The 26,615-nt window shown below is 41.5% G+C and overlaps 1 protein-coding gene across 4 annotated transcripts in view; it reads left to right on the forward strand.

The window, feature by feature from the left end:
* Positions 1-26,615, forward strand: part of MAP7 (microtubule associated protein 7) — a 164,008-nt gene that overhangs the window by 89,278 nt on the left and 48,115 nt on the right. For all 4 annotated transcript variants that reach the window (XM_060168010.1, XM_060168012.1, XM_060168011.1 and 1 more), the window contains exons 2-3: positions 14,402-14,503; positions 21,726-21,803. In XM_060168010.1, coding sequence (XP_060023993.1) covers positions 14,402-14,503; positions 21,726-21,803 — 180 coding nt within the window. The remainder of the gene's footprint in view (positions 1-14,401; positions 14,504-21,725; positions 21,804-26,615) is intronic.

The raw sequence follows: 26,615 nt of genomic DNA on the forward strand, positions 1-26,615 counted from the left end.
ATTAGGGCTGTGTTCTCACACAGCAATGAAGATGCAGAGAACTTGAAGTTACAGAGAAAGTGAGATAGGGGATTACTGATATTTGATTACTGTAGGCATGTATTGGAAATGACGAAATGCAGTGCAATTAAAGAGTGAACTTGAGGGACTTCCCTGGCGGTCCAGTGGGTAAGACTCCACGCTTCCAATGCAGGGGGCCCGGGTTCGATCCCTGGTCAGGGAACTAGATCCTGCATGCATACCACAACTAAGGAGTCTGCATGCCACAACTAAAGATCCCTCATGCCACAGCTAAGACCTGGCACAGCCTGCCCAAATAAATAAATAAATCTGTCTACCAAATGAGAAAAGAAAGGAACAGAAGAGCAAGTATCCTGATGTTTTGAATAAGTTGAATGCAAATATATATGCACATACGTTTTTGGAAGGGGCTTTTACTTCTTAATTTACAGCTTTATGTACTATTTGAATTTTCTAACCGTATGATAGACATTTCTTTTTTAGATAAAAAGAATAAATGGGTTATTCAGGTGAGGGGATTATGGACCTTTCAAATTTTTATCTTCATAGTCTTTGTATAGTATAGAAAAGCTAATAAATGTTATTTTTAAAAATAAATCAATTGAAATTTTTATTTTTATTTCTTGTTATAGGCAAGTGTACAATTAATACCTACTCTGATACCTTCTCTCTCAGCAATTCTATAAATGTAATTTAGTCCTGTAGCCAAACTGTGAGTGCTTCTGTGCAGTTAATAAGCAGTTGTATATAGGGCCTTAGGATACTAGATAATTGGAAAAAAGGAGAATTGTGGCTAAGAAATTATCAAGAGCTATTCTAGATGACCAGGTTTGCTCTGGGGGAACCCTTTACATTCTTTTCAGAAATCTACTGGCTTCTAAATTGTTTGAATTCCTGTGGAATGGATTTCTATCACAAATGATGTTATTAAAACCCTGATCTGGGGGCTTCCCTGGTGGCGCAGTGGTTAAGAATCCTCCTGCCAATGCAGGGGACACAGGTTCGAGCCTTGGTCCGGGAAATCCCACATGCCGCAGAGCAACTAAGCCCGTGCGCCACAACTACAGAGTCTGCGCTCTAGAGCCTGTGAGCCACAACTACTGAAGCCCGCGTGCCTAGAGCCCGTGCTCCGCAACAAGAGAAGCCACGGCAATGAGAAGCCCGCGCACCGCAACGAAGAGTAGCCCCCTTCGCTGCAACTAAAGAAAGCCCACGTGCAGCAAGGAAGACCCAATGCAGCCAAAAATAAATAAATAAATAACTTTATTTTAAAAACCAAGCAAAACCCTGATTTGGCATCTTTTGCTCTTTTTTTTTCCTGCTAATTTTGCTCCTCCTGCTGTTTTTCAAATCTAAATGCGGATCTGCTTTAATATAATGAACCAGCCCGTTTTGCTTTCTGACTTCTGGAAGAAATTGGAATAAGTTATGATGTACCAAATGAAGGCGGTGCTGAAATCCAAAGTGCGTCCAGACTCCCCAGTGTCGAGCCTGCTTGTGAATGCCTTGAATGAAAAGCCATTCTCTAAGACATACATATGAGATATTTTTATCGTCTAACCCCCACCTAGTTTTGTGTGCCTTGTTTTCCTTTCTGGTTCATCACTGCCCTTTGTAGCGTTTTATTATCCCCCATTCCCCCACCTAAATTAAATCCTCTGCTTTTTCTGAATCTCACCCACCTTCAGAGCTCTTTTGGAGCATCCCCTCAGCCCTCAGTGATGTCTGACTGGGTTGGGAGAGGCGATTGTTGGGGAATAGAGGGAGCGGAAGCTAGCAGGGTGGGCTGGGGCCAAAGTTTGGAAGATACTTGGAAGCTAAGACACTTGGACTTCATTCTGTAGTTAGTGAGAACTCTATTAGCTTAGGGATTGCTTTTAATGGTGACTGCAGAATCCAGAAAAAAAAAGTGATTTAAACAAATTAGGAATTTTTTTTTTTTACCTACATCAAACATGGAAGTGAACCGTTGCTAGTACTTGTTCAGCAGCTTAAAAATGGCAGGGCCAGATCTCTATTATTCCCATAGCCTCTCCCTCGTGATTGCCTCCTGGTTACAAGGCAGATGCTCTACCCTGAACATCACATCCAGGTTCAAGGCAGGAGGAAAAGGAGCGGGAAGGAACAAACCCACCTGTGTCTGCTTCTCCTCTGAGGAGCATTCCCACAAACCCCACCAGCAACTTCAGTTTTCAACGTTTTGGCCAGAACTGTGCGTTGTGGCTAACTGGGGTTCTGTTAGAAAAGAAGCATCAGAGAATAGATATTTATTGGGCAACCAGCATGGATTGACCCAGAGCCTTCCCTATGCAAGTTTGCAGTATGAATTTCCAACCGAGAAATATTGCATCAACCATTCCCTCCACCCCCCCGTTTTTTTTTTTTTTTTTTTTTTACTATAAAGCACAGTTTTTGCCTCGCCTCTCATGAGATTATCAGTATTTTGACCTTTTGGAAATAAACATTCAAAACTCATGTACGGGACTTCCCTGGTGGCGCAGTGGTTGAGAGTCTGCCTGCCGATGAAGGGGACGTGGGTTCGTGCCCCGGTCCGGGAGGATCCCACATGCCGCGGAGCAGCTGGGCCCATGAGCCATGGCCGCTGAGCCTGTGCTCCGCAACGGGAGAGGCCACAACAGTGAGAGGCCTGCGTACCGCAAAAAAACAAAACAAACAGAAAAAAAAAAACCTCATGTACAATAGAATGAAATCAAATGCTAAGTAGTGCAGGGAAGCCTTGGAGTGTAGTAAAAGAAAGAAATATGTCGGAGATACGAATAGCTAGAAAAGATTTCATGAGAAAGAGACCTGAACTGGACTACGAAAAATGGCCTGGATTCTGTATGACACTATCATGGTGCATACGTGACATTATGCATTTGTCCAAACCCAAAACAACACCAAACGCAAACACAAATGTGAACTATGGACTTTGGGTGATAATGATGTGTCGGTGTAGCTTCATCGAGGGAAGCAAATGTACCACTCAGTGCAGGATGTTGTTGGTGGGAGTGTGCATGTGTGGAGGCAGAGGGTGCATGGGAACTCTCTCTACTTTCTGCTTAATTTTGCTGTAAACCTAAAACTCAGAAATAAAGGCTATTTTTCTTTAAAAAAAGAAAAAAGATGGATTGGATTTAAATAGTTGGAGAGATGGTAAGGCTGATGTTCCAAGGAGAGAAGAAAAACAAATAAGGTCACAGATGTAGAAATGACTGCAGCATAAGACAGCATGGTGAAACTGGGTTGGCCCATCGTCTTAACCTTTAAGCTAAATGTTCAATAATTACCTGAAATGAATTGGAATAAACTTAATCTTTCATTATTTACCACTCATTCCTACTGAGTTTTTCAGCGTTAACATAAGAAAATTTAAAGTTAAGTATTTTGCCGTTTTCTGCCGAGGAGGAGGGAGTAATGATTCATATTCTGCAACCATGTGTACATGTGAAGCACAGATTAAACTCATTCAGTCAGCTAATACTCAAAGGATTAAAATTACTTTCACGTTTCTTTGCAAAACTAAGTCCACTGCTTATTTGGGATTCTTTCTGAGAACTGTACATTTACTACCTTGATAATTATATTTTGCATTTAAGTACAAAATCTTTTCTGTTTTGTGGCCAAAACTCATGTTGTAAAACACTAGCATTAGCCATTTTAGTTTTCTTTCAAGTTGTAATCCTGTTAAAAGTAAAAACTTCTTTCAGTTGGTTACTTTAATTAAGGCGAGGATAATAAAGTTGAGTTCTAATTATTTTTCTTTCCCAAGTTATTTAAACAGTTGCTTTTAATTACACATTGAATTTAATTGAATTCAATTAAATTGAATCTAATTGGGTCTAATTGATAAGCTCCCTACCCAGCTGTTGAAATTTAGACAATGAACTACAACCTGTAATTTACCATTTCTCAGTGAGACTGGAAAGCAATATGGTTAGGGTTTTCACCTCTTTTCTCTACTTTGACCTGGACTTTGCTCGATCATAAACATTATTCATATTATGGGGCAGAGATCATTTGTGTAGCAGCTTGCCTTGTGACTGGTGATAAATCGCCAGGAACGTACGTCACCCATGGGGATGAAAAGGCTTTTGCCTTTTAATCTGGTTTATATTAATACAGGAGGAAAATACAGCATTTTCTGTTCTCTTTATAGTGTTGCCATCTGGCTGGAGGAAGGCTTTTGTTTATTTTTTGTTTGCTTTTAAATAAAAGCCTTTTGGGTTGAATGTAAAGCGTGTAGTGTTTACTCCTGTCAGCTAAATGTATCAGAAGGACTTTGTAACACGAATCAAGAAGCTGCTTTTGGTGGTAAACAAAAGACCTTAAGAATTAATTCCCAGTTGTTTCCACAAAATATATGGAACATGTGCTTTTCTGAAATGCTTTTCTTCATTTCAGCTAAGGTGGACCTTTTTTTTGGCTTTTTAACAAACAGATTATCAAAACAAATTAAGTTGCTTTGGATAAAAAATTTGGGGTTCACAAACCCCTCAAAGGTGAAATGCCTGTTTTGTAGCCTGTCTGATGTTTCCAGCCAAAGGCTATACTGGTCTCATGCTTTATCCCATGCAGTATAGGCAGTGTTCTGTATTTGGAGACTGACCCTGGAATTCCCCAGATACTCACTATAAGTGATACTGGGCAAACCTTTCTAACACGTGGCTGCCAAAACAGTCATTTGATTTTGCGTCTTGCCTGACATAATGTCAAAACCATCCAAAGATGACACTAACTAGCTTTCGTTTTCTGACGTGGAGTGATGTGACTGTGAGCTGACAATTCTTTTGGTCATCTTTTCGCTGCAGTCTCAGCAGCCGTCAAAAAACGGGCGATTCCCGTGGCCCCGTGTCTCCACGGACCCATCTCGTGGGTCTAATGCACACGTCTGTGTCCTCTCCCTCGTCGCTCACCTTGGAGCATCTGCGTTCTCACCCCTGTGCACTGGTTTGCACACCCAAGTTCCCATGGGGCCGGCTCGCGTCTGCCCCTCCCCCTGGCACACGGGGTCTCCCGGCTCCACAGCCTCTTCTGCTCACAGGAGCCCTGAGCCCGTCATGCGTGGTGCCCACCCGTCCAGCTCACATCTCTTGTGTATACCTCCACGGGAGCATTGTGGCCTCCCGGGTCCACTGTCACCTGTGCCCCTCGTGTCTTCCGGTCACACGTGTGTCCGTGGTTCTCCCCTGTGTAAATATCATGCCCCCACCCCCATGACCCTTGGGCACTGACCCGCGTGTGTTGCTGGTGAGCACACCCAGGACCATGTTCTCACGGCGCCTGTACCCGCCCTGCCCTGCCTCGCCTCTCGGAGGGACGGCCGGGGAGGGGGCCGGCTGCCCCATTACCAGAATGTACAGCTCGTAGATTTTTTTTTTTTTTTTTTTTTTTTTTGCGGAATGCGGGCCTCTCACTGTTGTGGCCTCTCCCGTTGCGGAGCACAGGCTCCGGATGCGCAGGCTCAGCGGCCATGGCTCACGGGCCCAGCCGCTCTGCGACACGTGGGATCTTCCCGGACCGGGGCACGAACCCGTGTCCCCTGCATCGGCAGGCGGACTCTCAACCACTGTGCCACCAGGGAAGCCCAGCTCGTAGATTTTTAACGGGCCTTCTTCACTTAGAAGCTGCACATTATGGAACATTAAACAGTTTGTCATAGAAAAAAAAAAAAAGGGCGAATGTGTACTTTTCTTTTTACTTACCTTGTCATTAATACGTTTTATTCCTGGGCTTTTGCCACGATTTGTTTGGGCTACATCATCTACCCTCTCTTCCTCTCTCCTTTCCTTCTTCAGGCATTTATTCAGTGTCACCTGTATGCCAGATAGTGGGCTAAACACTAAAGGTACAGGGGCTATAAAGATGAAGGCACCATCCCTGCCCTCAAGTTCCTCTGTCTGGTAGAACTTATCACAGTTCTGCACCTGGCTAAGTATCAAAGACGAAGTTGATAGATGACGAACTGTTAATAAACAGCTACATGTATCTGTTTCATTCTTCATGCCTTATTGTTTTGAAGATGAGTGATGTTTCTGGTGAATTCTGTTCCCATACATCACATAACTAGGCACAGTGTTGGATTATATTTGGAAAATCAATGTCTTTGCATTGGGTTTGTATTGTCTCCGTATTGGACAAATTTCTTTGCTTTTTGGCTGAATATCATTTTCCATCACTGTCATAATTTGTTTTTCATTATGAAGAAATGAAGTTATCAGAAAGTGACTTTCAGTCACTCTTCGTTGTTGCTGGATGAGCACCCTCCAGATTTTAAAACCTCCACAGGGTCTTACCAGCCTCTAATGTAGTCTAGTGTAGCCGCCAAGTCATTACTTTTTGTTCTATCTGGAGTGTGTGAAATGCAAAGAAAAAGGTCTTAATTGAATTGTTTCTGTCAACAGAATGAGTAAGGAAGATGCAGTGTATGACTCGGATACACATTATTACCAAATGTTCTCATTTAATTGCATTTCTTTTTGCAACAAGAAATGAGCAGTAGAGTGCTGAATAAATAGTTCGTGGTTCTTATTGCTGCCAGGCTAAATGTGGGCAGGTGTTGTGCCATACCATGAAGTGGTTTATCCTGGTGCAGGGGGGCAAATCAGACTCGGCACTGTTTTTCAGTATCTCTAGTTACAGACGTTGCCATGGCACAGTACCTGTAAGTTTGCATAGTGAAATGGCTGCTTCCCCATCCTGAGCAGTCTATGAAAGATTAAAGATATGCATCAGCATCTACCCATATTTTCTTTTCTTGACCCGCCTGAAAAATGGCCTTTAAAAACACCCCAGGGGCTTCCCTGGTGGCGCAGTGGTTGAGAGTCCGCCTGCCGATGCAGGGGACACGGGTTCGTGCCCCGGTCCGGGAAGATCCCACGTGTCGCAGAGCGGCTGGGCCCGTGAGCCATGGCCGCTGAGCCTGCGCATCCGGAGCCTGTGCTCCGCAACGGGAGAGGCCACAACAGTGAGAGGCCCGCATTCCGCAAAAAAAAAAAAAAAAAAAAAACACCCCACCTCTTTCCCAGCCAGGCACACTTCCTCCATTCCGTGTTTCCTCTTCCTACCTACTCTCTTGCTCCCTGGAGTTCGTGGCTGGGGCCCCATTTCCTGCAGGATCTGAAGCAGAGGAGACCCGGAGCGTCTGCGCAGGGTCCCTGTGTGGTGCTGCCCTGGCTCCTGCTAGGCTGGCCACACTGACTCTGCTCCTCTCCTGCTCCCTGATGCTTCAGCTACAGACAGAGGTTTCACCACAGTCAATCGTGTCACTTTCTCCCCTTAATGGTTACATAATCACCTCTTATGATTAAGAGTTAAGGGTAAGTAGAAAAATCTGAATAATTATTAAATTATCCAGAAAGTGGAGTTCTTAAGATAACTGGTTTTAGTCTGATTTCCTTTTATTAAGATGATAACCTTTTTAAATACATTTCCAGTGGGCTTGTTGGGCCTCACCGTTCATTTATCCAGAGTCCACTGAAGCTAGAGTAGTTCACAGCCAGAAGTGCCGTGTGGCCATGCTTCAGTGACTTTCCATTGCCTTCATCATAAAGTCCAAACTCATGGAATTGGAGGACACATTGACCTCGGCCTGTTTGTCTTATTTTCAACTGCCTGCCTTACTAAACCCACCGTTCTGACTGGTCAGTCCCCTGATGCTCTCTCGTTTTTTTTTTGCCTCGGTAGTTTTGCATATGCCATGTCCCAGCCAGGCGTGTTCTCTGCTTCCCCACCACTTATACAGATTCGCTCCATTCTTCAAAATCTTTATACAGTGAAGTTTCCCATCACTACTACCCCCTGTAGCACCTCCTCCCACCTCTGAATCCCTGTAATACTATAGCATTTATTTGGTTATTAGTCCTCTATAGTGTATTGATTTTTGAAAACTGAATTGGTCTGGTTTTGTAACTGCATGTATTTGCATATCGTCTCCTCCAAAGGATAATGAGCATCTTGCAGGTGGACGCTACGTCCTACAGTCTTCATATTCTTAGGGCATGGCACAGTGGCTGGCCCATGGGAGTGTCTGTAAATGTTTATTGAAAACACCACATAACATTTCTGAGCCTGGGAGTATTGTGGTTCCATTGATAGTAACAAGGAGACTGAGTTGGCTGATTTTGTGAGGACAGTTAGTTCAGATTTTGACATAGTTTCAAGTGATAGCAGAGATACATGAGCATATATTCCTTAGAGGTGGAAGACTGTTTATAAATGCAGATTTGCAAGTGACTGAGGTCAAGATTGTGCTTCAGGCCATGATAGGGAAGAATGTTTCTAAAGGAAGAGAAATTATTGGGGGAATCAAAAGCTCCCAGGGGTCTGGAAAAGGAAAAAGCGATAGAAAAGATGCGTTGTTCACTTAATATTATTTTCCCAGTACTGAGCACAAGGTGTTCCGCGGAGTAGGGTGTTGACTGAATAAATGTGAAGAAAACTGAAGTGAAGTGGGAAATTAAACCTAGGTTTGTCTCATGCTGACTCCCATGGGCTTTGATCATTCCTATACAACTTCACATACAATTATGAGGAATTTAAACTGAAAAGCTCTCCATCATGTGGGTTAATCAGAAAAGTCATTAGAAGTTACGAGATTGCATTATGTCCTTCTTATCCTGATGCAACTTTCATAAATAATATTGGATAAAACATTTAATAGCTATGACTTAAATGTTACAATACTCCTGGCGGCTATATTAGAATAAATTTTAACTGTCAAGCAAATAAGCAAACAGATCTCATAAAGCAGAACATTTTAGGTGAAACACTCTGAATTACCTGAGAGTTACTCTGTGATCTTTATATGTTGTGATTTTAAACCAGTACATTCTTCAATTGCCAGAGCAGTATTCTGCGGCCAGATTTTCAAATACACTATTTGTGATTCAGGTTCTGTGATTCACTAAGAAAGGCTCAGGACTCAGCATACAGTCATACTTGTGGCTAAGATTTATCGTAGCAAGAAGACGTAAAGCAAGACAGCACTTGCAGGCCTGCAATGTTGACTTTTGTTCTGCACGGGGAGATTGAAACTATGAGATTGAGACAGATGAAGTTGCAAAATTCAACCATTTTTAACTACAGAAATGACAGTTGTGTGCAGTTCAGCCTCTCGTTCTGCCTTCTGGTTTACTCCCCCAAAGTTATGTGTGTAGCCTGTGGGGCTGGATTCCACAGAGTACAACCCATCATACAGAGCTGGGAATTGAGGGCTAAAGTTTTGCTGTTTCCCAGCCCACATGCCACCCTTTATAATGGTGACAGAAGTACATAATTTTTGTGGAGGTCAAGACCACCTATCATTCAGTGAGTTTAAACTCAGCATTGTCCTTAAGGTCGCAGTCATAAATATCTTACAAGAGTAAGCATTTTACTAAATTAAGCATTTGTTGGACCAGTTATCTTGATCAATTGAGAGAAGACTCTTCAACCGGACCATCCAGCCAAAAATAGAAACAAAGCAGTGGGAACCCCATGACCTTTATGGGAAGACACTGCAATGAATGGTAGAGGATATGGATTACAGAGACACATTGGTGGCACTTCCGGGAGCTGCAGAATTTTTACTGGATGAAAGCTCCAAGTGTCTGCTGCCTGCATATTTCGTTGCAGAGTGATTTAGAGGCAGAGTCCCAGACCACAAGGGTGCTTCTCTCCATCCTTCCTCTTGTCTTTAATACACTTACATGTGACACTAATGGAATAAAGCTTTCAAGCTAGCAGGAAGATCAATAAAAATTTTATAAGGCTAGCAAACACTTATTGAGCGTCATAGTATATGGCTTAGTTTTCTTTTTTGAAAAATGAAAAGAAAAGAGATTCAAATAAATAATACTGGAAAGTCACTTGGGTCATTTTAGAAATGGTATTATTTTAATGGTAAATTTAAAAATAGTGTATGTGATCCTACCTGCTAGTTATCTAGGATTTCCAGATTTTTAAATGTTTAAATCTTAAAACGAATAAATTCCCCCTTTTCACTATGTTCTCAAACAGTGAAATTCCCTGCACTTGGTTTAAAAAAACCTCAGAAGATTTTATTTTCCTATTATGATTGAGGGTTCTTTTTTTTTTTTTTTTAAGGCTCACACTTACTTAATGTGACGGTAACTTGAAAGGTATTAAATCTCAGAAAACTGTCATCTCTCTAAGCCCCAGAAAGATGGATGATTACCTCTTCCCAAGCCAGGTTGTACCCTGGAAACTGTACCAATAAGTCCCGCAACCTGAGGCCCCCAGGAGGTGCGATTGTACCTGAGCTGAAAACCTCTGAAAGCAGCAGCAGAGCCAGACTCTGCTCCCCAGGAGCACTGTCCCCAGTTTGACACAGGTTTGCTTTCCCTGTTAGCGATGAGCGAGCACAGCCCAGAGGAACTAGAAACCTGGTTTCCCACATTGGTGTAGGAATAGGGAGAGAGCCTAAAATACCTTCCACCATGTATTGAGCCTTGCAGTGGGCCTGGCAGTCTCATTTAATTTTCACAACTCTGAAAGTGTTTTCCTGCACTGCAGATGGGGAAATGAAGGCTGAAAGGTGAAGTGATGTGCGGCCGGTTCACAGCTTCTAAGGGGCAGAGCCAGGTCAACGGACTCCAAAGCACACCTTCCCCACAAACTCAAACACACAGCTACACCTCCAAGTGTGGGAGGCCCAGGACCTTGAGGAAGGGCGTAAACGCTGAGAGAAGGAGGGCTGAATATTTGCTGCACACCTCCTATATGCCAAGCCGTGTTCTTAACATCTTTTCAACTAATCCTCCCAACGACCCTGTGAGTTAGGCAGTTTCACCCCCGTGTTACCTACTCAGAGAAGTCAAGAAACTTTGAAGGTCACTGAGCTAGTTAGTAGCAGGGCTCCCAGCTGAACCCAGGTCTGTTTGAGTTTCTCTTCCCTCTTACCATGATAGAGTGTTAACCAAAATGGTTTTTGGAGAAATAAGGACCATTACATTGGTGGAAAGGAAAGACCAATAGAAAAGCAGAAACATAGCCTGAAAACTTTAGACAAATGTTCAACCTAATGGTTAAAAATTAACAGTATATAATCTTGGGCTAAATAGCCTGACGACTTTTTAAATTACCTTTATTTTACTAAATTTAACCTGTCAGTTTTATATGAACATAACACACTTTAAGATCAATTTTAAATTTGTCTTGTTAAGGATAGGACTCAGGTCTTTTGTGATAGAAATGAATTCCTGAGATCCAAATGATAATAAAGTGGGCAGATAGGGCTTCCTTGGTGGCGCAGTGGTAGAGAGTCTGCCTGCCGATGCAGGGGACACGGATTGGATCCCTGGTCCGGAAAGATCCCACGTGCTGCAGAGCGGCTGGGCCCGTGAGCCATGGCCGCTGAGCCTGTGCGTCTGGAGCCTGTGCTCCGCAACGGGAGAGGCCACAACAGTGAGAGGCCCACGTACTGCAAAAAAACAAACAAAAAAGTGGGCAGACAGATGTTCAACTAGAGTGGATCTGTTAAAAGTCAGATGTAGATAAATTGGAATTCAAGTAGCCAGACCTGCAGTTTAATTGAAATGTATATCTTACAGTTGAGTTTCAAGACAAAGCAAATTACAACCAAAAAAAAAAAAAAAAAGCTTTTTATCAGGGATTAATCAAGGATTATTTGGAAAAGTCACTTGCACTGAACATGTGTTTAATCTCCTTCATGGTCTACTGTAACGTAATATTTAGCTAGGATTGATGTGTGTTGTCAGGACCTGGGGGCAACTGCAGGTATTCAATCACCAGAGACAGATTAAATTATGTCAAATATGCCAAGGCAAGAAAGAAACGAATACATTTGAAATATATTCTAAACAAGTGGTCCTAATTGTCTTTCATTTAAGTAAAAATAGTAAGTAGAAGATCCCTTAAACAGCTGACTAGTTAAGGCTTTATTTACTATGTGCTGGAGGTGGCTATATAATAAAAAGAAAATAATAAAGGTATTGCAAATCTGTGTGCCCTCCTTTCTGTTAATCATCCTTATGAGCAGTTTTAAGATTACCTTGCAGAATATGGAAGAATGTTCTATCTATATTGAGCACCAGAGTTCCAATTAAGTCAATTTTTGGTCTTTAGGGGCTACCTCTAAAATTGTGAGACTATAGGCCAATACTAACTAGTATGGACTTTACCTGCCACATGGTGATGAGTGGCAACTTGTTTTTGGCAAGTAGGATGAGAGTGTGTGTTATAGCAATCAGTGTTTATGTTTGAACCTGTATTGAAAGCCAACAAATTATTTGAAACTGGGCAGTTAAACAGTGTTAAACATACTATATAAGATGCTTTCTACTGTTTAGTCTGTTTAGTTAACTGTTTAGTTAATACTGTATGTAATTGACAGACAGCCATAATTTGGTATATTCTTCATTCAGAGGTAAAAGGTAAATTTAGTAACTTTTTTTTTTTAGTCCATCTTAGGTGCCATTTTTAAATTTAGTCTTCCTGAAGCATAACTACTGTCACACCCTTTCAGATTCCAAAACCTTGAACCAGTGAGTCCTGTTTTCTAGTTATTAGCCATTTCCCTCAGCCTAATGGAGGAGATAATAAATATGTAACATGCCAGGGATAAGGGCTACAGACAAAGCAGAGTAAGAAGGAGTGGGCGGGGCTTCCCTGGTGGCGCAGTGGTTGAGAGTCCGCCGGCCGATGCAGGGGACACGGGTTCGTGCCCCGGTCCGGGAAGATCCCACATGCCGCGGAGCGGCTGGGTCCGTGAGCCATGGCCGCTGAGCCTGCGCGTCCGGAGCCTGTGCTCCGCAACGGGAGAGGCCACAACAGTGAGAGGCCCGTGTACCGCAAAAAAAAAAAAAAAAAAAAAAAAAGAAGGAGTGGGCGGTAATGAGTGATAGAGGTGCTGTTTTAGATAGATCAAGGGGACTCTAATGTCACATTTGAGCAGCGACCCAGTGGAAGTGAAGGGGAGACCCGTGTTGACATCTGGGGAGAGAACATTTCAGGTACATGCAAAGGCTCTGAGATGGACTAAGTCAGTCAGTATGATCTGAGTCAGTATTATCAGAGTAATTAAGGGGGAAAGTGGTGCAAGGTAAAGGCCAAACCATACCTACCTTGTAGGCCATGGACAGACCTTGAATTTTGCTCTGAGTGGGATGACGGCTGTTAGACCTTGGCACCGAGGAGTGACATGACTTATGATTTAATGGGATCACTCTGGCTGCCGAGATGAGAATAGACTGAAGAGGATCAGTGGTGGGGTCAGGGAGACTGGTTAGGAGGATATTGCAGTCACAGGGAAGAGGAGATCAGAAAGGTAGTGGTAGAGGTGATGTTTTTTAAGGTAGAGCTGTAAGAACTTACTAATGGATCAAATTTGGGGAGTGATTGGAGGAGAGAAATCGAGGATAATTCCAAGGCTCTGGGCCTAATCTACTGGAGGAACGGAGTTGCCTGAATGGATGGGGAAGACTGGGTGGAACAGATTTTAAGGCAGAGGGTAGGAGGCAGGGAATAACAAGGGCTTGGTTTTTGACATGATTTGTGAGAAGTAGCAAAGATACTTTAAATATCTTTTAAAAATATATTCAAGTCGTATGTGTGAAGAACAATTTACCTGAAGGACCCTATACTTTATATAACCAGAGAATTGCCTGATATTTCTGCCTTTCGGTCCCTTCCTAGAGTACATTTCCCTTAGTCTCTTGAATAATCTTTGTCATTGAACATTTGCTAGAGGCGTTTCCAAAATCCTAGTAAATTATTTCCCTGTTTCCCTTTTGGTGACCTGCTTGGTTATGTTCTTGGAATTTTTTGGTTCCTAATGCATGACCTTTTTAAGAACAAAGATCAGAGGCTCTAGATCCCAGTCTTATTTCTTCCCAGTTGCTTTATGTATAAACTGGGACAGCCAGGGTGAACAAATCCGTGGACCCTGAACATGCCACCACTGTAGGATTGGTTAGTTGAGCTGAGGCTATTGATTTTTTTTTTTTTTTTTTTTTTTTTTGGCGGTACATGGGCCTCTCACTGTTGTGGCCTCTCCCGTTGCGGAGCACAGGCTCTGGACGCGCAGGCTCAGCGGCCATGGCTCACGGACCCAGCCGCTCCGCGGCATGTGGGATCTTCCCGGACCGGGGCACGAACCCGTGTCCCCTGCATCGGCCGGCGGACTCTCAACCACTGCGCCACCAGGGAAGCCCCTAGGCTATTGATTTTTGAATGTGTTCTTCCCACTGAACAGTGTGCTCCTTGAGGGCAGGGGTTGTTGGCTGCTTAATCTTTATATTTCCTGAATCTAGCCTAGCATTTGATACAAGGGTTAACAGTAAATGTTGAATATGTGAATGTTTCTGAATAAATTTTAAGAAACTAAATATGTCTTTTCTCTTTTGTCTCATTTGTATAGCGCCTGATGGCAACAAAGTGCAAGATAAGAAAACCGCGGCCTCCAACCGGCCTGCTTCTGCTATTTCAGGACAGAATAGCAACCACACAGGAAATAAACCAGGTACTATGCATTGCCTTTGCTGTGGAAAAAGGAAGGTTAACCCAAAGGACTTAGTCAAGCTAGAATTTAGGAGAGCTTGGTTTCAGTCCTGCCACCAAAACACACACTCAGACTGACTCGTATGAATATGTCAGAGAACCTCTCACACCTTGATTTTCTCTCTTTAAAATGGAGATTCAAGGCTATGCCCTACTTACCTCTCAGAATCACTTTGACAGTCAGTGAGATGGTGTATGTGAATGCACTGTTTACTGTCAAGCAGTGTATAAGAGGAAATAATTTTGCCATTCTGCCTGAAATGATAGATATGACACCATTTTCTGTACCTGTATGCCCAGCATTGTTGCATATCTCTTTTGTGACTTTTTCAAAAACCACTTAAGGAAATCATTACACACAGCATAGCTGGTATAGAATGATGTTTTTGTTCTCCATTCCCTGCAATGATTGTACACCTACACAGTAATTTCATCTGATAGCCTGTGATTCATGGTCTATTCCACTCAGTGATACGACGAAGCAAACACTCTGTAAACATAATACAAACAATTGAATAGACAATGCAGTTGCTTCCAGGTATCAACCATTGTGTGGTTCTTGGGAGAGACTAACTTACAGTCTGATGATAAGAGACAGTCAAAGGAAGGTAAAGGCAAATTGAACACCCCATGAGGTTCTTGGAAGCGTACTTCTTGCTGCATCCAAGGCCAAAGTCACTCAAGAACAGTGAATCAGTGAGAATAAAGATGGAAATAACGGTACCTAGCCCCATAGAAAACATTCCCTATTGCACCTAGTTTTGTGGGGCTTTTTTTCCCATGTGGAAAAGGTCTTGAACAGAGAAGGTAAATCTAGCTTGCCGTTTAGGAGAGAAATAACCAGTACTACTGCAGGTATTGCATGAGTAACCATTACTGGCAAATGATGTGTAGTTTCAGTGGAGTTTTAATTTGTAGGCTAAGATTTCCCCATTTAGTTAGTTTGCATTTTCATTCATTTATCCATCCATCTATCCACCCAAAGCCCAGCCACCATCTAATGTTTATTGAGTAGTTGCCCTATGACTGGGACTGTGAGCGATACTGTATGGGCAAATCAACAGGGCCCCTGTCCTCATGCAGCTTGTTCTAGTGGACTTTTGTTCCTTATACTCCAGTGAGCATCCTTGTAGAAGTAGAAGCTCTTTAGCCTGAAAATCCCGTTTGTTTTACCATGAGAATTGAACATAGCTAAATGGTTTGTACTGGTTTTCCCTTGTTTTCCCCATCAACCATTGCTTCTAATTCCTACATTCTTTACTGTGCAATTTATACTTTTATATCCCGATAACTTGTTTATTTATCTGGTGCTAGTACTGTATAGGTAGTAGGGAAATATTATTAAAAGACATAATTCCTACCCTGTAGCTGACAGTATGGTGGAGTAAACCAGTATATGAATAAATCATTCTAACACAGTATTTCCATTATCAGAAGAGACATATGCAGAGTGCATAGAAATATAGAGGCCCAAAACATCTTTTCTGCTCCAACTGGCCATCTCTTTATAGAGCCATTTGATTTATGTTGCCAGAGTCAAGTTCAGTGAGGAGACGTTTCATTTCAGATTACATCTGCTTTCTTGTGTATACACATAGCAAAGATACATAGAAGACTCTTATTTTTAAAACCACCATGTTATCTTCCTGAGTATCTCTGAAGGTGCCATAAGAGGTTCCGAGTTGGAGTTCCAGGCTTGAGTAAAACCTTTAGATTTTATGGGATATGAGTCACAGGAATGTCTGTCTAAAGCAGTTTTTGTTGATTTTCTTACTGTAGGAACTTAAAAAGAAAAGAAGCACATGCTGTTTTGGGGATATTTTGAGTATTGCCCTAACCAGATGCAAGTATCCTGACAATGAAAAAGGGTCCCTTTTTATCCAGTAAATTTTAGTTAAATTTCTTGCCCTCCTTTACTTTCTGATACTTATGCTCTAGAATATCTCTGATTTAGAAAGCATCTATTCACATTCAAATTGTTAATATTTTACGTTTAAAACATGTAATGGAAGGTCCTCATGGTGTTTTATAAATATGTGCACACTGTGTCTTGTGTTATCCAAGAGGGAAGGGTACTCTCAGCTGTGAATACTTGAACCAAGTCCAAAAGAGACACTTTGTAAAGTTACAGAGTCTGTTTATGACTACTGTTAACTGAGGAAGTGCGAGATGCTTCTTCAGAACTCCATCAGCTGCCTCCAAATGGTAAAAGTTTTGTTTGTTCGTTTGTTTTTTTAGCAGATGTAAGCTTTTATATATAGAATTTCCTGGATAAACAACAAGGTCCTACTGTATAGCACAGGGAACTACATTCAATATCCTATGATAAACCATCATGAAAAAGAATATTAAAAAAAGTATATACATGTATAAATGAATCACCCTGCAGTACAGCAGAAATTAACACAACACTAAATCAACCACACTTCAACAAAAAAAGTTGTCTGTGTATGACCTAAAATCAAGCCTTGGACTCCACTGTTCCACCCACTTTGGGAAACACCAAGCTTACATTGTTCTCCTTCTGTAACACCCTCCTCCCATCCCATCCACACTTCTTAAAGCAAGTGTGTCTCTGGCGATCCTTCTCAGTTGCCACATCCACTGTGAAACTTTTCCTGAGAACAAGCTGTGAATCTTCTTCCCATGCATTCCCTCTGTGCTTCGAGCGATTATTTTTTAGAGGACTCGTTTCACCTCGTCCTTGATTGTAACCCAAATGGTAAAAGTTTGACCTGATTAGAAGAGAAAATTGCATTTTCTTCATGAACTGCTGTGCACGTACCTGAGAAAAGCAGAAACTCCAGTTTATTAAAAATGCCTCTTAATTCCTATCCCTCTACTATTCCCCACCACAAGTCTTTAGAAGAGCCAGTAGAACTTTCTTCTTATAAATAATAAACAAATTTCCCTCATGGAGGAAAACATGACTTGTAATCTTCCAGCCGTTTTCTGATTCTAATGACTCTGTAGATGCCATGCTGTGAAAAGGGGGGACAGGATTGAGTTAAAGATGGGATTTTAAGGCCTAACTCTGACTCTTAACTGTGCCACCTTCCTTAGTCACATGCATTTATTTCCTTCAGTTTTCTCATTTGGAAAATAGGCACAATAACTCTTCATTGAATGACTAGCTGCTTGACTAACTCATAGGATTATTGTGAAGAATAAACTGATAATATATATGGAAGTCCTTGTAAAAAGCCCTAACAGAAGTAGTTTACTGTATAAACAGTAGTGGTTCAGATAGGAGTCAAGGTCTAGTGAGTTCTTGGAAAAAAGCTTTGTCAAAGTGAGTTGATTTTCTTGATCTTTGAGGGTCACTCTTTAGTTCTGATTTTTGCCGAATAGTCCAGGTTTACACACGTCGCCACAGACAGACTCTTATCAGCACGCCCTTTCACTTTTAAAAGTGCCCTCATTTGGGTGGTCCCTCTACTTTGCAATCATCACGGGTAGGAGGTTGGATGCAGAGTGTAGCTGCAAGCTTACCGCCACCGAAATCCTATTTCTCTTAAAACTTCTCCATCTGAGAATAAGTAACTCAGTTCTATTCTAACAACGTTAGATCTGTTGGGAAACAATGTGAAATGTTCGTGCTGTCAAATCATTTTCTATACCTTCATTTTGTTCCAGAGAAAAGTGATATGACGGTAGAAATGAGAGGGAGACAAAAATTACAGAAAATTCACTATTTACTTGGAATTATTCAATTGTATTTTTTTCTTTCTGAAATCCTACCTTTAAAGATCATTTTTATCAGTTTTTAGTTATTAAATCTTAAAATTGTAATCGCTAGTATTTACATTTTTAAAAGTCTGTTGTCAACTACAAGATTGGTATGAGTTTGCCCCAGTAGTGATGGTTAATGGAAGTGTACTGGCTCTGAAAGTTAGCTAAAGCTGTTGGCCCATTTGTTTATTCATTCTCTCTCTCTTTTTTTTTTTGGCCGTGCCCTTGGCATGTGGGGTTCTTAGTTCCCTGACCAGGGATTGAACCCACGCCTCCTGCATTGGAAGCACAGAGTCTTAACCACTGGACAGCCAGGGAAGTCCCCTCATTCATTCATTTAATAAGTACTTATCGAATGCCTTCCTTCCTGTCAAATATAGTCCTAGGCAATGGGGAATATAACAATGAACAAAACTGACCAGGCTCTGCTCTTCCCTACCTGCATTCACAGCCATCTTTCATCTGTCACAAGGTGTTTATTAACATTCTAGTATCAAAGTGGCTTTTTATTAATGTGACCAGAAGGGCAGAAACAGAATTCAAACTGAATACCTTTTTCACTCTACAGTATTTTCTATTGCCAGGTCCCCAAACCAACCGAAATTGTCTAGCATATCATAGTCAGTATGCATCTTATACTTTAGAAATGTGTTGCATTTGTTCTCAACTTCCTCAAATCTAATTCTAAATAAATACTGATTGAGATCAGTACTGAAGTGATAAAGGTGGCCAGTGGGAATTATCCGACTCTTAAGCATTGCCCTTATTTATAGTTTTTATTGATATATCTGCATAGAACTGTATACAGCCTGTTGTTGTATACAGTTGTTACCAGACAGGATACAGTTTGTGAAGAGTGTAATTTTCATATGAAATGATAGCATAGAAATCAGAGGTAAACTATGCCCCCTCCTGCATTGCTCTTTTCCAACTATGCATCTAAAAGGCAAGCAAGCATTCCATTGCATAACTGAGTATTGCCTCATGACTGCAGGAACATCAGTTATTGACTTAGAGTTCTCAGGGTTGGTTTGGATGGAAGAAGGTAGGTGAGGATGAGTGTGCGTGTCCCATACATTGTTATTAAAACCTTCTTTTCAAAATTTTGTGGGAAATTTGGCAAGTACTTGAAAGTAAGCTAGAAACGTCACCTACTCCATATTCCATGAACAAAATTTGACTTTATAGACTCTGTTTTACAGACTTTCTATAATGTGCCTATGTGGCTTTTATAAATAAAGTTGATTTTCAAGTTTCATAATAAAATCAAAGTTTTCATGAGGGAGTAAAACCTCATTATTTAAGGACTTCTTTTAAGCAATAAGTAATTGTTGGAAGTCTTTCTTCTGACTTCATTTTGGCTTTTGTTCTCAGATCATTTTTTCTTCAAAATACCATTTTGCTATGGCTGTCACTTCCAAAAACAAATGACAGCAGAACTCCCCTGTCTGTGATCCTTAACAAAGTGCCTGAGGGGAGTCCACGTGCCCCTCTTCTAGCGTCAGAGGAAAACCTTTTGGGACCAGAGGCCACATTTTTCTACATAAAAAATATTTGAGACCTCATAAATGATTAGTAAATCTGGGAAATAATTATCATAATGAGTATGAGCTAGTGAGGGGTTCGTATTATGAATTTTTTGAAAAAGCACACCTTAAAGCAAAGGAAAAGCATAAAATATCATCGCCTGGTCCTGCCCATGATGCACACTGCCAGGTTTATGCAGGTCCTAATGTACTTTTAGACAGCTTTTATTTCCCTTAAATGTACAAATTCTGTGACGTTTAAGACGCATTTGGGATGCAAGTCCTTTAAGTCTGTTGATGAAGCTCTGCCAGTTGTCTCTAAAGTATTATTCCAGTAGGTTTCTATTTTTAATAAGAGATCTTAAAATTGTGATGTTAATTAAGTAGCAGGGAAAACAAAGCTGATTTTAAGTGTAATTATCATCATCATTATTATTACTATGCTTTTCCTTTTATTTAGTAACAGGCAGAGTGAGTGTATTCATGTGACCCTCTGCTGGAAACCCCGTGGTGGCATCTCACTCAGAGCATAATCCAGAGTCCTCACCAGGCCCCCAGGTCTCTGGCCCCATCACTTACTGATCTCACTCTGCTCCAGTGGCTCAGATCTTCATGTCGTTTCTTGAACACCTTAGGTACTCGTAACCTCAGGGCCTTTGCACTTGCTTTTCCTCTCTTGGAATATCTGCACGGGTAGCTCCCTTACTTCCATCTGGTTTTTACACATAAAAGCTACCATCACAATTAGACTTCCCTTGGCACCTATCCAAAATGTCAGACCTCCCCTTCCTGCCATTTCACAATCCCCTTGGCTGCTTTGCTATCTCCTTAGCATTTATTGCAGTCTAACATTTTATATATTGCCCCTTTTTTCACTCTCTATATTTTACTTATTTATTCTATAAATTTTCCCTAAGCAAACCCCATTTGGGCAAAGATTTCTGTCTTTTTTGTTAATAGCTCTCTTTTCAGCACATACAACACTGCCTGGTGCACAGTAGCTATTCAGTGTGTTCAGTAAATGAGTGAATTTATTGAGATTTATCAAGTTCTAGGCACTGTGCTAACGCTGTTACAAGCATTATTTTATTTAATCCTTACAATGATGTGAGATAGATAGGTTCTATTTTATCCTCATAGGCAATAAGTGAAAAACCCATGGACCCTATATCATAGCTTAAGGCTTAGAGAGCTGGGTGAGTAATTCGGCCAAATCTCACAGCAAGTGAGTGACAGAACCGGAAGTGATCTCATGCCCGTCTGACTCCAGAGCTGGGCTGTTCACATCTATCTGGCGAACATGTATTTAGTATAATAAATTCACTTAGGAGTCTATGTGTTGTTAAGGAACAGGCTTTTTGAGGCATAAAAACAATAGAGGTTCAGTAGCTTAGGAACACAAAACCTCACATATATTGTTTGATAAATACAAGCCAAAGGCACAGTTATGTTTTACACAAATTTTGGGTGGACTGTGTATCTTTTTATTTTACTTTATTTTTTTGAGTTTTATTGAGATATAATTGACATACAGCATCAATTAAACTGTGTAAGTTTAAGGTGTACAGCATAATGACTTGACTTATATTGTGAAATGTTTATCCCAATGTGTTTAGTTAACATCCATCATCTTATATGAAAAAAAAAAAAAAAGAAGTGGGTTTTTTCCTTGTGATGAGATCTCTTAGAATCTAACCTCTTATGTAATATTTTTAAATAGAAGATAATACTTGGAAATTCTCAGGAAAATTATAATAAAGTGTATCACTGAAAGTATAGTTACATGTACTAATTGTTGTCACGTTACTATACGTAAGATGTAGTAATATTTCATTCATCAGATTTACTGGACAAAAAGATATTTATCAGTGTATATCGTTTCTTAAAATCTGCCCCTCCTCTCATGTTTTTTTTTCTCTTTTTCAGACCCTCCACCCGTGCTGCGCGTTGATGACCGGCAGCGGCTGGCGAGGGAGCGGCGTGAGGAGCGGGAGAAGCAGCTAGGTATCCGCAGCCCTCGCTTGATCTTTCAAGGACACCATTGTTGAAATGTTACTTTTTTCCCCTCGAGGATGATGGACAAACAGACATCACTCTAATAAGCATGCTTTCTAGGATGCCTTTATGAGTTTTGCAGATGGATTGGGAAACAGAATTTAGTATGTTGATATAAACATAGAACTAGGGCTTTCCTGGTGGTGCAGTGGTTGAGAATCCGCCTGCCGATGCAGGGGACACGGGTTCGTGCCCCGGTCCGGGAAGATCCCACGTGCCGCGGAGCGGCTGGGCCCATGAGCCATGGCCGCTGAGCCTGCGCGTCCGGAGCCTGTGCTCCGCAACGGGAGAGCCACAACAGTGAGAGGCCCACGTAATGCAAAAAAAAAAAAAATACCAGGAGAGTCAGCATGTGGTTCTTTTTATGTGAACAGTTATGAGACTGTGCACTGCTAGGGCACTCACTGCTTTCCATGTTAAAATAATGCTGCTGTTGAATTTATAGACTGATGCTACCAATGTGCTGCCAGGAAAAACACAAGACCTGTGCTGAGGGGTCTGATTTTTCTTTTGTTATCTAAGGCCCTTGCAAAAGGTTAGCAACTGCAGCATTTGCCACGTAATCACCTAGAGAGCTGGGTCACAGGACGAGCTTACCAGGAAGCCAAGATCCGAGCACTCAGCAGTCCTTGTCTTCCAGAACATTGAGCAAGGATGTTGGTGCCAACTCCTCCTTTAATGTCCATTTATGCAAAGTTGCTAAAACAGGATACTCTCTTTATGTGCCTTGGAAAGATGAAATGTCTAGTCAGTGTGTCTCATTGTTTCCAGAGCGTCTGGATATTTTAAAACCAGAGCTGAGTTAGGTTGCCACAGTCTTTCCAGTGGATGACCTATAACTTTTCTAAAGTTCTACTGCATTTTGTAAACGTTAATGTTTCAGTTGGAAAACCCAGCCCCATATCCCATCTCTGATTATTTGTATTCAAGAATCCAAATTTGTGAAATTCACTGGAAGCTGATTTTCAAAAGTCTGTTGACATTGTTTACATTCTTTGAACACAGTCCTCTTTCTCTCCCTTGCCATCACGGTCATGTGAGGTCATTTCTTTTGCTGCCAAGGTTTTTTCAACACAGATTTCAATGACTTGCTGGCAGTAAACAAGCTGCGTGTTTCTGTGTTTAGAGTTTGCACCCAGGCTTGAAGTTCCCTGCCTCTATCAGGTCTCCCTCGGGCTGGTAGGTTCTTGGAGAACAGGGCTGCCTGTGGCCCTGAGGCGGGTCCCTCTTTGCTTGGAGTGCTGTGCAGTCTGGAGATATCTTTCTTCTGTGAACTGTGCCCACTGCTCCCCAGTAAAGGTCAGTTAGACAAGTGGATCAGAGCTGAGAGGGAAAGGCAGAGCTACTAAAGCAGGAAGAGATTCCAGGTGAGCATAAGTATTTACACTCTGGTTTTGGATCCATCCAAGCAAAGATAAGCACTTGTGTCCTCTCCCCTCTCCACCCCATCCCTGTTGGGTTAGGTTTCCCACTGTTAAATGTCTCCTTAGCACTGCAGTGCGGATTCACATCTACCTGAGTAAAAGTAGCTCCCTAGGGTCAGGAGACAACTCCTTTATCATTTAAATCCCATCATGAATTAGCTTCTGCACCTTAACTCACACCTTTCCATTTGGGTTTCTTTGTCTCTCACATCCACGCGTTATTAGTTCTTTTTGTAGAAAGTATAAATATGCTAGTCACACAAAAATCATTTCCCTTCTTATGCTATAAAGTTGTATAGCTCTGAGCCTGCAGATTCTCCCTACAAGTTGCCTAACTTTATCTGTTGTGTGGCTGGGTTTCTTCTTAATATGTGGCCCCATTTTAATTCATGTCGATGATGTAGAACATGGCTTATTAGTTTATATAGTTAAAAACTCTATTTGCTAGGTATTGTGTTAAGAAGATGAATAAAGGTTGAGGCCCAGCCCTCCAGGGCTAGCTACCGTCTAGTGGTGGGGAGGCGGGAACAGATAAACACACAGCAATTCTAATAGAGGGTGGTATTGAAGGGGTATGCACATGGGGCATCGAGAACCCCACAGAAGGACCTAGCCCAGCCTGAGGATGTCAGGGGCCACCTGAACGTCCAACTAGAGGATGAAGAGGAGTCATCCAGGGAGCTAGAAGAGGTGGGGACTGTAGAGCACTGACGCAAGACAGGTGGCAAAAGGGCATCTGGTAACAGACCCAACCTGCTTATCAGATTCTTACATGGGTCAAAGTAACGTTCAGATTATTGTATTATCCTGTGGTCACAGCTTTACTTTGTTGGTGAGCTAGCGTATCATAGACATGGTTTTTCTTTCTTCTTACCCCTACCGTATTTAATACCATAGTTTTTCTTCTTCTTTTTTTTTTTTTTTTTTTTTTTGACCCCACCACTCAGTTTGTGGGATCTTAATTCCCCTGACCAGGGATTGAACCCGGGCCCTCAGCAGTGAGAGGAGTCCTAACCACTGGACCGCCAGGGAATTCCCAGTTTTCCTTAATTTTGATATTATCTCTTTTGTTGTCATTGACAGTCATAATTTTAATGAAATACATTTTTATCTGTCATATTTCTGTTTTATTTTACTCATTTTTATTTTTTTCTGCATTATTTGCATTTTCTTTTAAAATTTCTTTTAAATTTTGGCCTATTTTAAGCTGTCAGAGTAGAAACTAATCTTCATAAATACACAAATAAACATTCATGCACACGTACATTTGTAAAAGAGTCATCTAAAATCTAGCGTCTAATTTAAGCTGTGCCTTAGAATACATAAGGGTAATTTCTAAAACAATTTTATTTCTAAAAGAAAAAGTGCAGCTGATAAACTACCCATAAATGTAAACTGTGCTGTGGAGAAGCTATGATGGGAGTAGAATAGTTTAAAAAAAAAAAAAAAGATGGGAGGGGTGGGGAAGGGCTGTCACTTAATAGCAGGTCTTTGGGGTGTGCTTTTTGAAAACACGAAAGCAGTTGATAATATCAACTATTATCAAACTTTCAAACTTTAAAGCTTTCCAAGTTAGAAAAAAAATACATTCCAGAAATTCCAACAAAGCAAAGTTTAAAGTTATTGGCCATTGAGATTGATTATTCACTGTTGGATGTAGGTTGAAATTAACATTGAAATCATTAAAGATTTATTTTTTTTTGTAATCCACATTTTTAAAAAGCAAGTTAAAAGGGAGAATAAAGGTCTTTGTTTTGGGCTGCATGTCATGTTTGTACTGTTCTACAAACAGGGAGGATCTATTAATAACTTTCTGTAGGATAAATTTCTGAGTCATGCTTTAATGCTTTATGGTAGGATTATATCATGTGGCCTGCTCTTTCCACATTATCCTTCAATTTATCACGTAAAATCAGGCATAATTCTTCAAGTACGGGACTGTTCTGTTTGTTTGGTTGAGCATATGCACTCTGAAAGCTTGATTTTTCTGCCTTAAAAGGTTTTCCCATGAAGAAATCACCTCAACCACTATTTCATCTGATTCTATTCAGGCCGTTCCTTCAAACTTCTCTCTCTTGACTTCTGCATCTTTTTTACCATCTCTCTTCTAAGCTTTAATTTTGGTTTTCTTCCTGGGGTAAGTGGGAGAATTGTATTTTTAATTGTACAAAAAAGGAGGGTTGTGTCATGGTTTCAACCCTCCTTTTTTGATAATGTGGGTTTCACATTTCCAACTCACTCATAAGGCAGTAGATGCTTTCCTGTCATCTGAAACTCAGCCTCTATAACAGCGGTCCCCAACCTTTTTGGCACCAGGGACCAGTTTCGTAGAAGACAATTTTTCCGTGGGGGCGTGGTGGTTGGTTGGTACAGGCAGTAATGCGAGCGGTGGGGAGCGGCAGGTGAAGCTTTGCTCGCCTGCCCACCCCCCAGCTCCTGCTGTTCAGCCTGCTTCCTAACAGGCCTCGGACCGCTACCGGTCCATGGCCCTCAGGTCGGGGACCCCCGCTCTATACAACTACATTGCCCATCAACTTTCCCTCCAGAACACTCCTCTGAGGAATTTCTGTGTCTCGGTCAATTGCACCAGCATCCCCCCTGCCCGCCCAATTATCTTTCCACTATTTTTGATGCTTTCTCCTGTTGCTGGAGGCACTGGCATCTTTCTACCAGCCTTAACTACCGCGTCTTTTACAGAATGAAACGTGGTGGTCCAGAGCTGTGCACTGCCTAGTCTCCACTCGGACCTGTTGAGCCGCTTGTAGGTACCAGTGGTCAGTCTGGACTCAGCCTAGTCCTCTAGCTGGGGCTTCAGCTACCTCTAGCCTGGTTTGTAGGTGGAATTTGCCACACTCACTGTCCCTGAATCCATTTAGTCACAAGACCAGCAGGCCTCTGTCTTCAACATAGGTCTCAGATCCATGCCTTTAAATTTGCTGCTCTCATCCTAGTTCAGACCTTAGTAAATTTAGATTTTAGTTACCCAAAACTATCTCATGGATGTACTTCATTCCTCTAGCTTGGTCACGGTTAGTGCCAGTCCTTCTTTTTGACACCTTCCTGGTTTTTATGATCTTTCCCCTTTTGGAAACTCTTATTTTCTTACTCTATATCTTGCATAACTATCATATTTTAGCTCACATTCTAGTGCCACTTTATATGCTACTGAACTTTTTCTATTTGGACTTTATAGAACTTTCTGGTTGTATATATTTTAAACTTTTAAAGGGTATGGCCATGGTTTTCTAATTCTTTTTATCCCAGTATACAGAGCTAAATATAAAACAGATGCGTAATAAATATTTGCTGATTTTCCTGATTTTACCCGTCTTTAATT

Source organism: Lagenorhynchus albirostris, chromosome 12 (genome assembly GCF_949774975.1).
Source record: "Lagenorhynchus albirostris chromosome 12, mLagAlb1.1, whole genome shotgun sequence".
Taxonomy (NCBI): domain Eukaryota; kingdom Metazoa; phylum Chordata; class Mammalia; order Artiodactyla; family Delphinidae; genus Lagenorhynchus; species Lagenorhynchus albirostris.